Source organism: Eptesicus fuscus, chromosome 21, assembly GCF_027574615.1.
Source record: "Eptesicus fuscus isolate TK198812 chromosome 21, DD_ASM_mEF_20220401, whole genome shotgun sequence".
In the NCBI taxonomy this organism is placed as follows: Eukaryota; Metazoa; Chordata; class Mammalia; order Chiroptera; family Vespertilionidae; genus Eptesicus; species Eptesicus fuscus.
The window spans coordinates 20,017,856-20,030,348 of NC_072493.1; the positions used below are offsets into that span (position 1 = coordinate 20,017,856).

Genomic DNA, 12,493 nt, shown 5'->3' on the forward strand with positions numbered 1-12,493 from the left:
GAAGCGCCGGGAGGCGCAGCCAATCACTGGACGAGGGTGAAGGGGCGGGGCAACATTGGGTGAGAGCGCCAATTGGGTGGAAGGCGGGCCCCGAAGGCCCGTGAGCCTTCCCATTGGTCTCAGGACTCCCTGTGTCGGAAATGAGGGGGCGGAAATGGCTGGGAAAGGAAAAGCGTGTTGAATTTGGTTATTGGTGGGGACATTGGTGGACGGTCAGTTTTGTGGGTGGCGGAGGGCGTGAATAGGGGTCCGAGGGAGCTGAGGGTGGGGGCCGGGGAGCGCAGAGGGCGGAGTGTGTGTGTGTGTGTGTGTGTGTGTGTGTGTGTGTGTGTGTGAGTGAGTGAGTGAGGGGCGGGCGGTGGCGGGCGGCTCAGGGATTCAGGGAAGAAAGGAGGTTTGCGAGGAGTCAGGCTCAGGGCTTTAGGTTCAAGAGCGCTGCAGTGAAGGGGTGCGCGGGAAGGGAAATCGGAGGGAGTCCAGAGGGGTGGAATCCAAGGAGACAGGATGGGTGCGTCAGAGGAGATTCAGTTTCGGGGCACAGGGCGTTCAGAATGCGGCATCTAAAAGGGCTTGAGGCAGGAGGCGTCCATAGGGACCCTGAATGTTGTTAGAGAGCGAGGCTCAAGGTTGCAAGTCTGGTTGTTAGAAAGGGGTCTCAAGTTAAGATGTTTAAAGGGGTTCTGGGGTGCAGCCCTCGAGGCTGTGAAGCTCTTGAGAAAGGCTCCCAGTGGGGTCAGGATGTTTTCTGCGAGAGGATGCTTGGTTAGAGGGCTGACCTGAGGCCCTGACCCATGCTGGAGCCTGAGGGTAGGAGGCTTGGTGACTTTAGCCTATTCTCCCCTTCTCACAGGATCGGGTGCATGGAGTTGGTGTCGGAGGATCAGGACTCCAGGGTCCCAGCCCTGGAACCATTCAGGGTGGAGCAGGTTGTCAGGACTGGGGGTGCAGAGGGTGAAGGTGGGAGGACTGAGGGTGGAAGACAGAGTGGTGATAAAGCAGACTGACTCCTGGGTTTGTGAGCTGGGACTGCCCCCTCCAGGTTCATTCTTCCCCTATCTCACTCCCACTTTCTATCCCCCAGATGGACATTGGTCCCTCAGCTTCAGGCCCTGGCCTGTCTGGGGACATCCTGAGCCTCACTACAGAGGGAGGGGGCTGCTCATCATTGCTAGGGTCCCCGTGTAGATCAAAGGGCACCAGTTTCAAGAGGGATCTCTCCATCCTAGGCACCGCCTGTAATCTACTATGTCCCTGACTTCATCTCCAAGGAAGAGGAAGAGTATTTGCTTCGACAGGTGATCTCAGTGCCCTTCTGGTCTGTTTTTCCCATCTTTCCAGATCCTTCCCCAAGCCCTGGTTCCTGCTTGAGAGCCCTGAGGCTATAATGGAGGTTCTGGCAGGAAGAGGAGTGCCACATAGCACCCATCCCTCACTCTCAGGACCCACTGGGCCTGTCAGAAAGAGCTTTTCCCAGGAAGACAGGGGAAACCAAACTGACTCTTAGAAAGGAAGTGATCATTATGGAGCTCAGACTTCCTGTGCTGAGATAGGCCAGTCCAGCTTCCAAAACAAAGATGTTATTGAGATCAGATTCCTTGTGCTGGAATAGGCTGGTACAAGCCCAGAGCCTCAGAAATAAGGACGTTACAGAGCCCATATTCTCTGTGCTGACAGAGCCCAATCCTGCTATTTTAGAGAAAAGGAGATTATAAATATAGGCTGAGATAGCCCAGTTCAGGCCTTTGATGTTTGGGGAATGAAGGATTTCCAGTGCTGAGGTAGCCCAGGCCTCAGAATGTTACAGAGTATACTCTTTCCTCTGCTTAAATAGCTCAGCTTAGACCCAGAGTCTTGGGAACAAGATTTCTAAACACAGACCACTGTGCTGAGATAATCCAGTCTGTATTCTGTTTAAGGTTTGGGGAAAGAAGACTACAAAGGTCAGTCCTTGCACTGGGATAATCCTTTGCAGCCCCAGAGCCTTAATAATAGAAAACACACACACACACACAACACACACACACACACACACACACACACTAATAGAGCACAGTTCTTCCTTGTGCTATTCCAACTAGTCTTGTCTAGGTTGAGTCCCAGGAAAAAGTTAGCCACAGAACACAGACTCTTGTGATGAGATAGCCCATTCCAGCCCCATAACCATAAAGGGAACAAGGAGATTATTGAGTATAGACTTCTTGAAGATGGCCCATTCTAGAACTTTGGGATCTTGGCAGTGGAGACTTTTCAAACTACTCTCTTTGCTATGCTGAGATAGCCTAGTGTAGCACATTCCCACCCCCACCCCCCCTCAACCCTCAGGTGATAGAAACAAGGAGGTCCCAGAAGTTAGACTATTCTGAGATAGCCCAGGAAATTACAGGGTGCAGACTATTTCCTGGGCTAAAAGAGCCCAGTGCAGGCCAGAGTTCTAAGTAGATTCAGACCGCAGTTGTGTAGCCCTGGTTCCTTTTCTCGATCCCAATAGACCGAGGTGGGCTTTGGGGCTAGCAGCAGCTGCCACAGGGGAAAGAGCAAACATCAAAATCTTGGGAACACTCTATCTCAGAAAACCATTCCCACAGATCCTGAGAGAACCCATTTCCACCCCGGGTAAAGACCTCTCTGTTGGCCTGGGTGGGAGAATCAGAGAGAGCAGTCCTGAAAAATGAGTGACCCCCTCCCCACCTCCTAGGTCTTCAATGCCCCAAAGCCAAAGTGGACTCAGCTCTCGGGGAGGAAGTTACAGAATTGGGGTGAGTGTTCCTGCCTGGGGGCACGGGTGACTTAAGGATGTGGGTTAGGGCAGGTGCTTCAGGTTGGTTAGTCTTAAGATATTGGGAGCCCTTGAGGGTTCAAGGGGTCCCAACGGCCAGGAGGATTCAGAAGTGTCAGTAGAGGTTCTATGGGATTAGGGATTTCCTTATAAGTTGGGAGTCTCGAAGGTTCCAGGAGACCTTTGAGGCACCAGGAAACCTTTGAAGGGTTGGGTGGTGATCTCCAAAGAATCGGGCATCCCTGAGAAGGTCAGCATGCTACCAAACCTGGTGCTATTGTTACTGAGGGCTTGAGGTGTGAGGGCTCCCTGGTTAGGTGCTCTCAGGACCCCATTGCCCTCCTCCAGGTGGGCTCCCACATCCCCGAGGGATGGTTCCTGAGCGGCTTCCTCTGTGGCTTCAGCGCTACGTGGACAAAGTATCTGACCTCAATCTTTTTGGGGGTGTCCCAGCCAACCATGTCCTTGTGAACCAGTATCTGCCTGGGGAGGGCATCATGGTAACTACACATCCTTACCCCAACCCCCAGACCTCTGATCCATCATGGGGCAGGCCATTGCCACACACCCCCACCAGGCATTCGTCTCCCTGTCCCCAGCTGGGAGGCCCCCTTGGGCCCTAGAGGGTGGGGGCTGTGGACTCCTGCCCTGTCCAGCCCTGGTGCCCACTCCCCAGCCCCACAAGGACGGGCCACTGTACTACCCGACCGTCAGCACCATCAGCCTGGGCTCCCACACCATGCTGGATCTCTACGAGCCGCGGCAGCCAAAGGATGATGACCCTACAGAGCAGGTGGGCCCTGGGACACTGCCCCAGTCACTTGTGGGCACTCTCACACCCACATCCTCTAAGAAGCCCCAATCCCGCCTGCCTGCAAGATACCTGTGCTAACCTCCCAGATACTTTCCCCTGCTCCTCATAGAATGCAACCATGTCTTCCCAGACACCGAACCCATCTGCTTGCAGGGTGCCCTAGAAAGCTTGGTACTCACGGATCCTCCAATACCCCTACCTGCTGATTGGAATGTCCTGACACCCTAAAGATCCCTTAGCCCACACGTTCAGAGTGCTCCAATACCCCATGCAGGGTTCCCCAATACTCCAGCAGACACTGATATCCTCAGATACTCCCAACACCATTCATTTGTGAGTGTCCTTGACATCCTTTCAGATATCCTATTTTTCTGCCTACTGTACAGAGCACCCCAACACTGACCTGCCTGCCACTACAATACGTGATCTGTCATAGGGCACACCTTGGCACCTGGCTTGCTCAAAGACTCCTAGGATAGCCTGACTCCTTCTAGGGCTGCTCATGACAGCAGCTTCCCTGACCTCTTTCTCTGAGTGATGCATTTCTGACACTACAGTGCTCACAGAAACCCCCTGGACATCCTGACCTTTGGTCCCTTTTTAGTGCTCCATGCTCCTGGTTACCCCCATATCCTGCCTATTGTGCCAGTTTCCTCAAAAATCCTGATGTCTGCAGATACACCCAGACTACATCAGATCATCTCTGCCTCATTCTGCTGCCCCATCCCTGCCCACCCCAACTCCTGACTTCTGTCAAGCTCTCAACCTAGTTCTCCCCAGTTCCCTGTGACCACTGATACCTTGGTCCCAGCCCCAGCCCCTTGGAGATCCCAGCTGCAGCCTAGTTCCTCCCTTTCTGGAGGGACTGCTGACCCTACCCTCACCCCGTTCCCTCTAGCCCTGGCTCTGGGACCCGCTGATTTTCACTCCAAAGTGAGGGGCACACTTGCCCCTCAGTCTTTGTCTCTAAGGACACACTGACCCTTGCTCCCTGACTCTCATTAAGTCTGCTAACTTCTCCCACCCTCCTATTATTTTTGGGGACCCACTGACCATTTATATTCCTTCCAGCCCCGGCCCCCGCCCCGGCCGGTCACCTCGCTGTTGCTGGAACCCTGCAGCCTCCTGGTACTTCGTGGAACTGCCTACACACACCTCCTCCACGGCATCGCAGCGGCCTCTGTAGATCCACTTGACACCGCCTCCCTACCGCTCAACGCCGCTGCCTGCCCATCGGCAAGACCTGGAGCTCACCTGGTCCGTGGCACCCGTGTCTCGCTGACCATCCGCCGGGTGCCCCGTGTGCTGCGGGCTGGACTGCTCCTTAGCAAGTGATGCCTGGCCCCAGGACCTGCTGGGCTTCCCAGACTATCAAGTCCTGGACAGCTGCAACCCTGCAGCCTTGAAGCCCTGGGCAAAGGCGGCTCCCCTGAGTCATTTTCCCGATAACTTCGTGGGAACCACAGAAAAAGGCTTCATTTCAAATAAACCAACAAAAATCTTTCTTTGGTTTTGGATTGGGGGTGAGGGGACAGACGCTTGTGTTCTTGAGGGGTGCTGAGTCTGAGACCCTAAATGGTGTGGGTTCTGGGGGTCAGAAGAATGGTTCAGATGAGCTGGGCAGAATCCAGGACCATTGGGTGGGTCGGGGTGAGCTTAGGAAGTTCAGTTACTTGTTTGCTAGGGAGTTAAAGTAGTGCCACTGTCACCTGAGCTGGCATCAAGTTACATGGGCCCAGGTTTCACTTAAAAGGAGGTAAAGCTGAGCCTGCTCCTGGGCGGCCCTCCATCTGCCTGGGGCCTGGGTGAGTCCTGTGGATGTCGGAGGGGACACCACTGTCTAGGAAAAGGCTGGATACCTTGAAATTAGCTGATTTTGGGAGTCGGAGCGAGGGTCAGTGTGTCCCTAGAGACAAAGACTGAGGGGCAAGTGTGCCCCTCACTTTGGAGTGAAAATCAGCGGGTCCCAGAGCCAGGGCTACGGGGAACGGGGTGAGGGTGGGGTCAGCAGTCCCTCCAGAGAGGGAGGAACTAGGCTGCAGCTGGGATCTCCAAGGGGCTGGGGCTGGGACCAAAGTATTCTCACTGACTGTCCCCAGGCCCCCAGCTATGGCCCTGCCCCCATCTCTGGACCCTGGACCCCGGTCAGAGCCCCTCAATCATCCCCCTGGAGCCCCTAGGGAACTGGACATTGCTGAAGGCACCGGCTGCCCTCCCGAAGAGGAAAGAATCAGGTAGGAGCTGGGGCTTTTGAAACTTGGGTCCTAAAGGGGTGACGGCAGTAGCAGGGGCGCTTTGAGGGTAAGAGGTACTGCGGCTGTGATCACCTGGGGATGTGGGAGAGGAAGCTGGGATGGGTAGGCTAGAGTGGATCATGGGCACCTAGGTCCACCCAAGGGTCTGCCAATGCCTCCTACCTCTCAGGCCAGAGCAAGCCCAGACTCTGGGGCAGGACTCTCTGGACCCTTCTGAGCACTTACAGGGTGGGCCGAAGAACACCGGGCCTGCATCTGGTCACCCCCGATTGCCAACGCCTTGTTCCCATGAGGACTCCACTGGGGGCAAACACCGTGAGGTGAGCTGAGGTCACCCAGGCCCCTTGTGCCCCACCTCCTGTCTTTCCCCTAGAATCTGGCCTCCACGCTGGGGATGAATTGATGATTCTGGAAAAGTGTTGGGCACCTGTGGCAGGAGGGACACTCTATAAATGATTCTTTGTCAATCATTATAGAAGTATTTCAAACTGAGAATTATTTCATGATTGGCCGTGGTGCAGCCTCATTCCTTGTAGGGGTATCCAGCTCCATCACCCCCTCCCAGTAGATGCACTGCTGGTGTTCCGTGAGGGGCTGGCATAGCAGAGTGATCCTCAGACCTCCAGGTCCTGCTGTCCCAAGTTTCTAGGAGCTTTGGAAACCTTGAGACTTTGAATTAGAGGTCCCCAGGCCTTCCACTGGGAAGGACCTGAGGTGGGAGCAGCCCTGGTGCAGAGCCAGAGATGGACTCTGCTTCAGAGAAGCATCCTGAAAGCAGGAGTCCGCAAAAGAGGGGTGGCGACGAGAGTGGGGACAAGGTCTTGGTTGGCCCATTGGCACTGACTCAGCCCTTTGTGTTTCCCAGAGCCCTGTCTCTGGCTGGGAGGTATTGGAGGCTGAGCAGGACCGCCTGCACCTTTGCCTATTGGGCCTGGGTCTCCGGCTGCAGGACCTAGAGCGAGGCCTGGGGCCCTGGACATTGGCCCAGAATGGGATGGTCCAGCTGCAGGTGGGCAATGGGAGGCCAAGGTGTGGGAAGGGGGGCAGGGCCTCAGGAGGGATACCAGCTCCCTTGGGTGAAAAATGGGTTTACTCCATGTTCTAGGTATCTGGGTAGGAAAGGGGGCCATGTAATTCCACGTCCTAGGTTTCTGGCCTCCCTGGTGTGTGTGGGGATAGTGGTGGTGTCCAACCATGTGTTCCCAGACCCTGCAGGCAGACCTACGTGGGACAGCTGAGCGTGTAGATGCACTGCTGGCGTTCAGTGAGGGGCTGGCACAGCGGAGTGAGCCTCAGGCCCGGGCATCCCTGCAGCAGGTCCTAAGGGCCCTTGGCGCCCACCGAGACAGCATCTTCTGGCGGTTGTGGCGGCTGCAGGCCCAGCTGGTCAGCTACAGCCTGGTATGGCCCCAACTGGTGATCCCTAGCACTGGTGCCAATTTCACAACCCCCCATGACCTCTGTCCTCTGACCAGGTATTCAAGGAGGCCAACACACTGGACCAGGATTTGGAGATTGAGGCGGATTCAGACTGTCCAGGACCTGGTGGGATCTGGGGGCCCTGGGAACCCAGTAGCCTCCCCACTCCTGCAGAGTTAGAGTGGGACCCAGCAGGGGACATTGGGGGCTTCGGGCCCTTGGGGCAAAAGACAGCCTGGACACCAGGGGCTCCCTGTGAGCTGTGTGGCCACAGGGGCCCCCAGAGCAGGGGACAAGGCCTTGAGGTGAGAGCAGGTGGGGGACATCCCCACCCGGGCACCCACAGGACACCTCTGTGCACCTCCTAGCAGGGTCTTTTCCTTCCAAGGTGATCTTGGCGGTTCTGTCTCTCCCTCTGCCTCTCTCAGTGTATCTTTCGCTCTTGATGAGTCAGTTCAGTGCCTTTCTCACTCTCTCTTGGTTTCTGTATCTTCCTCTATCTTATTCTTTCTGTCTTCCTTTCTCATCCGTCTATATGTACATGTCCTTGTTTCCTCTCACTCTCCCCCCCCCCCGCCCCCCCCACCCCGCCCCCCGCTCAGTCCGCTACAGCCACACTAGCTTCTTGGCTCTCCTTTAAACATTCCAAATTCACTCCCATTTCAAAGCCCCAAGATGCATGCCCAGCTTGCCGCCTACCTTCCTTCCAGTCTCCTGTAAAGTGTCACCTCTTCAGAGAGGCCTGCTCTGGCCTCCAAGCATGATCCTTACCCTCTTACTTTATTTTCTAATGGCACTTACCACATCTTGACAGTATATAGACTTTGCCTGTTTCCATCGCCACTGTGTCCCCAGCTCCTTGAACACTGCCTGGCATGTAATAGACACTCATTAAATATTAGTTGAGTGAATGAATGAATAATGTTTCTCCTCTCAGGTTCTTTGGCTCTGCCCCTCTCTTTGTGTCTTCCCAAGATCCTTCTCTTCCCCCAGCGTCACGTCTCCGTGACACCCTCTACCTTGGCCCTTCCCCATCTTGGGTCTCTTGGTCACTGGTTGTCCCGGGACCACACAGCTCTCTCTCTCTCCACAGGACATATTCAGGTTGGGTCTCAGCCACCGGAAACACTTAGTAGGTCACCAAAGACGCTCCCTGCTCCAGAAGTCTCAGGTCAGCTGGTCCTCAGTTAGGTATATCAATTTGTGCAAGTGACCCAAATGGAATTCCACAAAAGAGGGGATGCTATTTTTTCATATAACCGAAAAGTCCAGGTACTGTTGAATTCAGGACCTCTAATGCTATCAGGGCTCATACCCTTGCTCTTGAGACTCTACTTCCCCAAGGTGGATTCCTTCTCAGCAAAATGGCTGCCCCAGTAGCTACATACGTTCTACTGGTTACCCACCCAAGAGAAGAATGCCACTGACTAAGACCTAGGGCTGATTTCACTCCCCGTGGGTCCTGAACCAATCACAGTGGCCAACCTGATGGAAGGCTCTGATAGGCCATATCCGGGTCATATGTCTAGTCATGGAAGTGGAGGTGTACTGTTCGGAAAGTGGGGAAATGTGACACCCCCCGCACACCAGATTGAGCCCCTGTTACCAGAAAAAGGGGAATTGGTTTGAGGACAGCCACAGATAGACATCCACTATACTTAGAGATATTCCAAGCCCATGAGGGGCCTTGGGGAAGAAGGGGATACTAGGAAAGGAGGAGAAATAAGCTCAGCCCTGTAGGTCTATGGTAGTAAGGGAAAGTCCACACTAAGTGTCCCTTCCATGTATCCTGCTTCTGGTTACTATCTACCCTTAGGACAAGAAGACTCAAGCATCTTCCAGTCTCCAGGATGTGATGCTGGAGGTAGATTCTGGGTGAGATGCCTGGGAGATGGGTCTGGGGGTGTAGGGAGACAGGGCTCATGATGGCAGCCCACTGTGTATTTAACGCTGCATTTTCCTTTACAGAGCCCCCACTCCTGCATCCAGGCGGCCCCTGACCTTCCTCCTTCTTCTCTTCCTTCTCTTGGTGGGTTTCACATTGCTCCTGTCCCAGTCAGGGGGCCCCTGCTGTTCTCCGGCCCCACTGGCCAGGACACCTTACTTGGTGCTCAACTATGTCAATGGTCTCCCCCCAATCTGAGTACACAGCCCAGACATATGTAATAAATGGTCCCTTGTCAAAGGATGTGTTTTAGTCCATTTGGGCTGCCGTAACAAAATAACATAGACTGCATGGCTTATAAACAATAGAAATTTATTTCTCACAGTTCTGCAGGCTGAAAAGTCCAAGCTCAAGGCATTGACAGATTCAGTGTCTGGTGAGGACCTACTCCCTGGTTCATAGATGGCTGTCTTCTTGCTGTGTCCTCACATGGCAGAAGGAGCAGGGAGCTCGCTGGGGTTTCAAGAGATTAAGAGCAGTCATCATTTCCATGGGGGCTGTATCCTCAGACCTAATCACCCCCCAAAGGCCTCACCTCCTAACCATCACATAGTGGGTTAGGATTTCAACATACATATTTTAAAGAGATACAAACATCAGTCTATTGCAGAATGTGTAGCTATTGGGTGCTTGAGTACTCAGAATCTAGGATATAGCCCTGATATATCTGGACAGCCCTCTCCACAGATTCCTTTGCCTTGAGTACAGAATGCAGAACTGAATCAGCCCATTAGACTCTGAGACAAAGATGCAAGCACAGGTAGTTTTTTCAGGAGGTGATCCTAGGCAGATTGGTAGGGGTCTGAGGAAGTGGGCCAGGGAAGGGAGCGCTGAGCTGGTTGCTGCTTTGGGAACCTGGGCGCCATCCCACTAGCGACCTGTAGGAGACTGTGTGGAACACGTTCAAAGTTATTCTACCCAAGAGTCAAAGAAATGGGCATTTATGTAAACAGCTCTCATTGGTTCCTGAAGTTGTCAACTCCCCAGAACTTCCAGCTTCTCCTGTCTTTAAAGATCCCGCAGGCAGAGAAGCACAGGTGCTTTCCACAGGAAGCTAGAGGTGTGTACGGAAAAGGCACAGGTGGTATAAGCAGGCTACACCTGCTATAGCCTCTGACCTCATTTATACATGTGTTCTGTTCAAGCAATCTACATGGTGGGCTCCCAGGCGGGGCCATCACTGGTGCAGGGTGTGAAATTCTTCCATGGGTCATGATGACAACCAACTGGAGTTTCCAGGACTCAGTCCTGGAGTCCAGTACCCAGCGCCAGGTGTCTAAGATCATCCACTTCCCAGAGCTTAAAGTGTTGGGACAAGAGGTGGAATAGAATCAGACTCAAGCCCTAACCGGTTTGGCTCAGTGGATAGAGTGTCGGCCTGCGGACTCAAGGGTCCCAGGTTCGATTCCGGTCAAGGGCGTGTATCTTGGTTGCGGGCACATCCCCAGTGGGGGGTGTGCAGGAGGCAGATGGTCGATGTTTCTCTCTCATTGATGTTTCTGGCTCTCTATCCCTCTCCCTTCCTCTCTGAGAAAAATCAATGAAATGTATTTAAAAAAAAAAAAAAGGAACAGCATTACAGGTCCTTGTAGACTCCTTCACCAGCTGTAATTACCAACTCAGGGCCAATCCCTTTAATCCTCCCAGGTGCCCACTCTCCTTTCCTAATTCTTCTGAAGTCCAGACAGCATATCCTTTTACCAACAATTCAGGAAGCGTCTCCAGGTCAGGATTCTGTTTTAAAATTTAGTCACAATTCTTTCATTACCCTATAGAAAATTCTAGTCATTCCTTCACATCATTAACACCGTGGATGTTACTGTTTGAGAGGGTATTGAGCAGGAGTGGTAGGAACTTTCTTCTTTAGGGACTGTGAGTTTCCCAGAATTCCCAAAGGCCCCCCCTGGATCACCTCATGCATCTGGCTTGGACCCTTGGGACAGCAGAGTTTGTGACCTAAGACAAGAACATATTCTAGTGACCTGTCATTCCCAATAGAATGAAGATCAGAATCTGCCAGGGAAACCAGACATTTTTTCAAAGGTAAAAAATACATAACCTTATTTATTTTATTACTTATTGTTAATCCCCACCCGAGGATATTTTTCCATTTATTTTTAGAGAGAGTGGAAGGAGGGAGGAAAGGGGGAGAGAACATCAATGTGAGAGAGACACATCGATTGCTTGCCTCCTACACCTGCCCCAACAACAGGGCGCCAGGGATAAACCTGCAACCAAGGTACATGCCCTTGACTGGGAATCAAACCCATGACCCTTCAGTGCCCAGGCTGATGCTCTCTAACCATTGAGAAACACCAGCCAGGGCTATTTAAACTAGTACAACAGGCTCCCACATATCCTTTACCCAGATTAACCAACTGTTAACATTTTGCCTCATGTACTTCACTATTCACACTCTCACTAATATGTTTACATATGTGCATATATAGGGTTTCCCCAAAAATGTATACACACACTTTGAATAAAGGCAGTGTTTATTAAAATACACTTCATTTTCAAAATGGAGCTATCAGCTGTTAAAATGTGTATACATTTTTTTGAGGACACCCTGTATTTTGGAACCATTTGAGAGTAAGTTGTAGACATGATACTGTTTGCTCCTGAATACTTCAGTGTGCAGTTCTTAAGAATAAAGGCATTCTCATACACAACTAGAGTACAGTCATCAAAATAGGAAAATTTAACAACTCAATTCAGTTTTGTTTTTTTAAATCCTCACCCGAGGATATTTTCCCACTAATTTTTTTTTTTTTTTTTAGAGAGTGGAAGGAAATGGGAGAGAGAGAGAAAAAAAACCACTGATGTGAGAGACACATCATTGGTTGCACAGGGACTGAGCCTGCAACTGAGATACATGCCTTTGACTGGAATCGAACTTGGGACCCGTAAGTCCATGGGCTGACAATATCCACTGAACCAAACCAGCCAGGGTGATTCAGTTCTATTATTAACCCACAATCCATATTCCAAATTATTCTAAAATTTCTAGTAGTCACAAACAGTAGAAACAGGTGAAATTAATTTTAATATTTTAAAAATATTGCTGTCAAGTCTTAGAGCAGGAGATTCTTATTTAACAGATAGGGTAAAGGGGTTGAGAAGCAACTGACCCTGTGCCTTAGCAGAGTAAAAAACAGCAGCAGCCCTAACCAGTTGCTCAGTGGTTAGAGCATTGGCTTGCAGACTGAAGGTCATGAACCTCACCTCCAGGCTCTATCCCCACCCACGGTTGGGGCCCATGCAGGAGGCAATCAATCAATGTT

The 12,493-nt window shown here is 52.2% G+C and overlaps 2 protein-coding genes across 5 annotated transcripts; both read left to right on the forward strand.

Annotated features, from left to right (window-relative positions):
• The first annotated feature begins 141 nt into the window (after window positions 1-141).
• ALKBH6 (alkB homolog 6) lies at window positions 142-5,078 on the forward strand. 4 transcript variants are annotated; one of them, XM_028143558.2, is made up of 7 exons: window positions 142-212; window positions 851-926; window positions 1,227-1,295; window positions 2,696-2,756; window positions 3,125-3,276; window positions 3,453-3,569; window positions 4,662-5,078. In XM_028143558.2, the coding sequence occupies exons 2-7, from the start codon at window positions 861-863 to the stop codon at window positions 4,923-4,925; spliced, it is 729 nt and encodes a 242-aa protein (XP_027999359.2). In that variant the 5' UTR covers window positions 142-212; window positions 851-860; the 3' UTR covers window positions 4,926-5,078. The 4 variants fall into 4 exon arrangements, with proteins under 4 accessions (XP_027999359.2, XP_054567255.1, XP_054567256.1 ...); XM_054711280.1 differs by having other exon boundaries at window positions 3,462-3,569; XM_054711281.1 differs by lacking the exon at window positions 3,453-3,569.
• A 621-nt stretch (window positions 5,079-5,699) lies between these two features.
• Window positions 5,700-9,430, forward strand: SYNE4 (spectrin repeat containing nuclear envelope family member 4). Its single transcript, XM_054711261.1, has 8 exons — window positions 5,700-5,824; window positions 6,015-6,165; window positions 6,711-6,854; window positions 7,052-7,246; window positions 7,321-7,569; window positions 8,358-8,435; window positions 9,081-9,128; window positions 9,233-9,430. The coding sequence occupies exons 1-8, from the start codon at window positions 5,700-5,702 to the stop codon at window positions 9,428-9,430; spliced, it is 1,188 nt and encodes a 395-aa protein (XP_054567236.1).
• The last annotated feature ends 3,063 nt before the right edge of the window (window positions 9,431-12,493 follow it).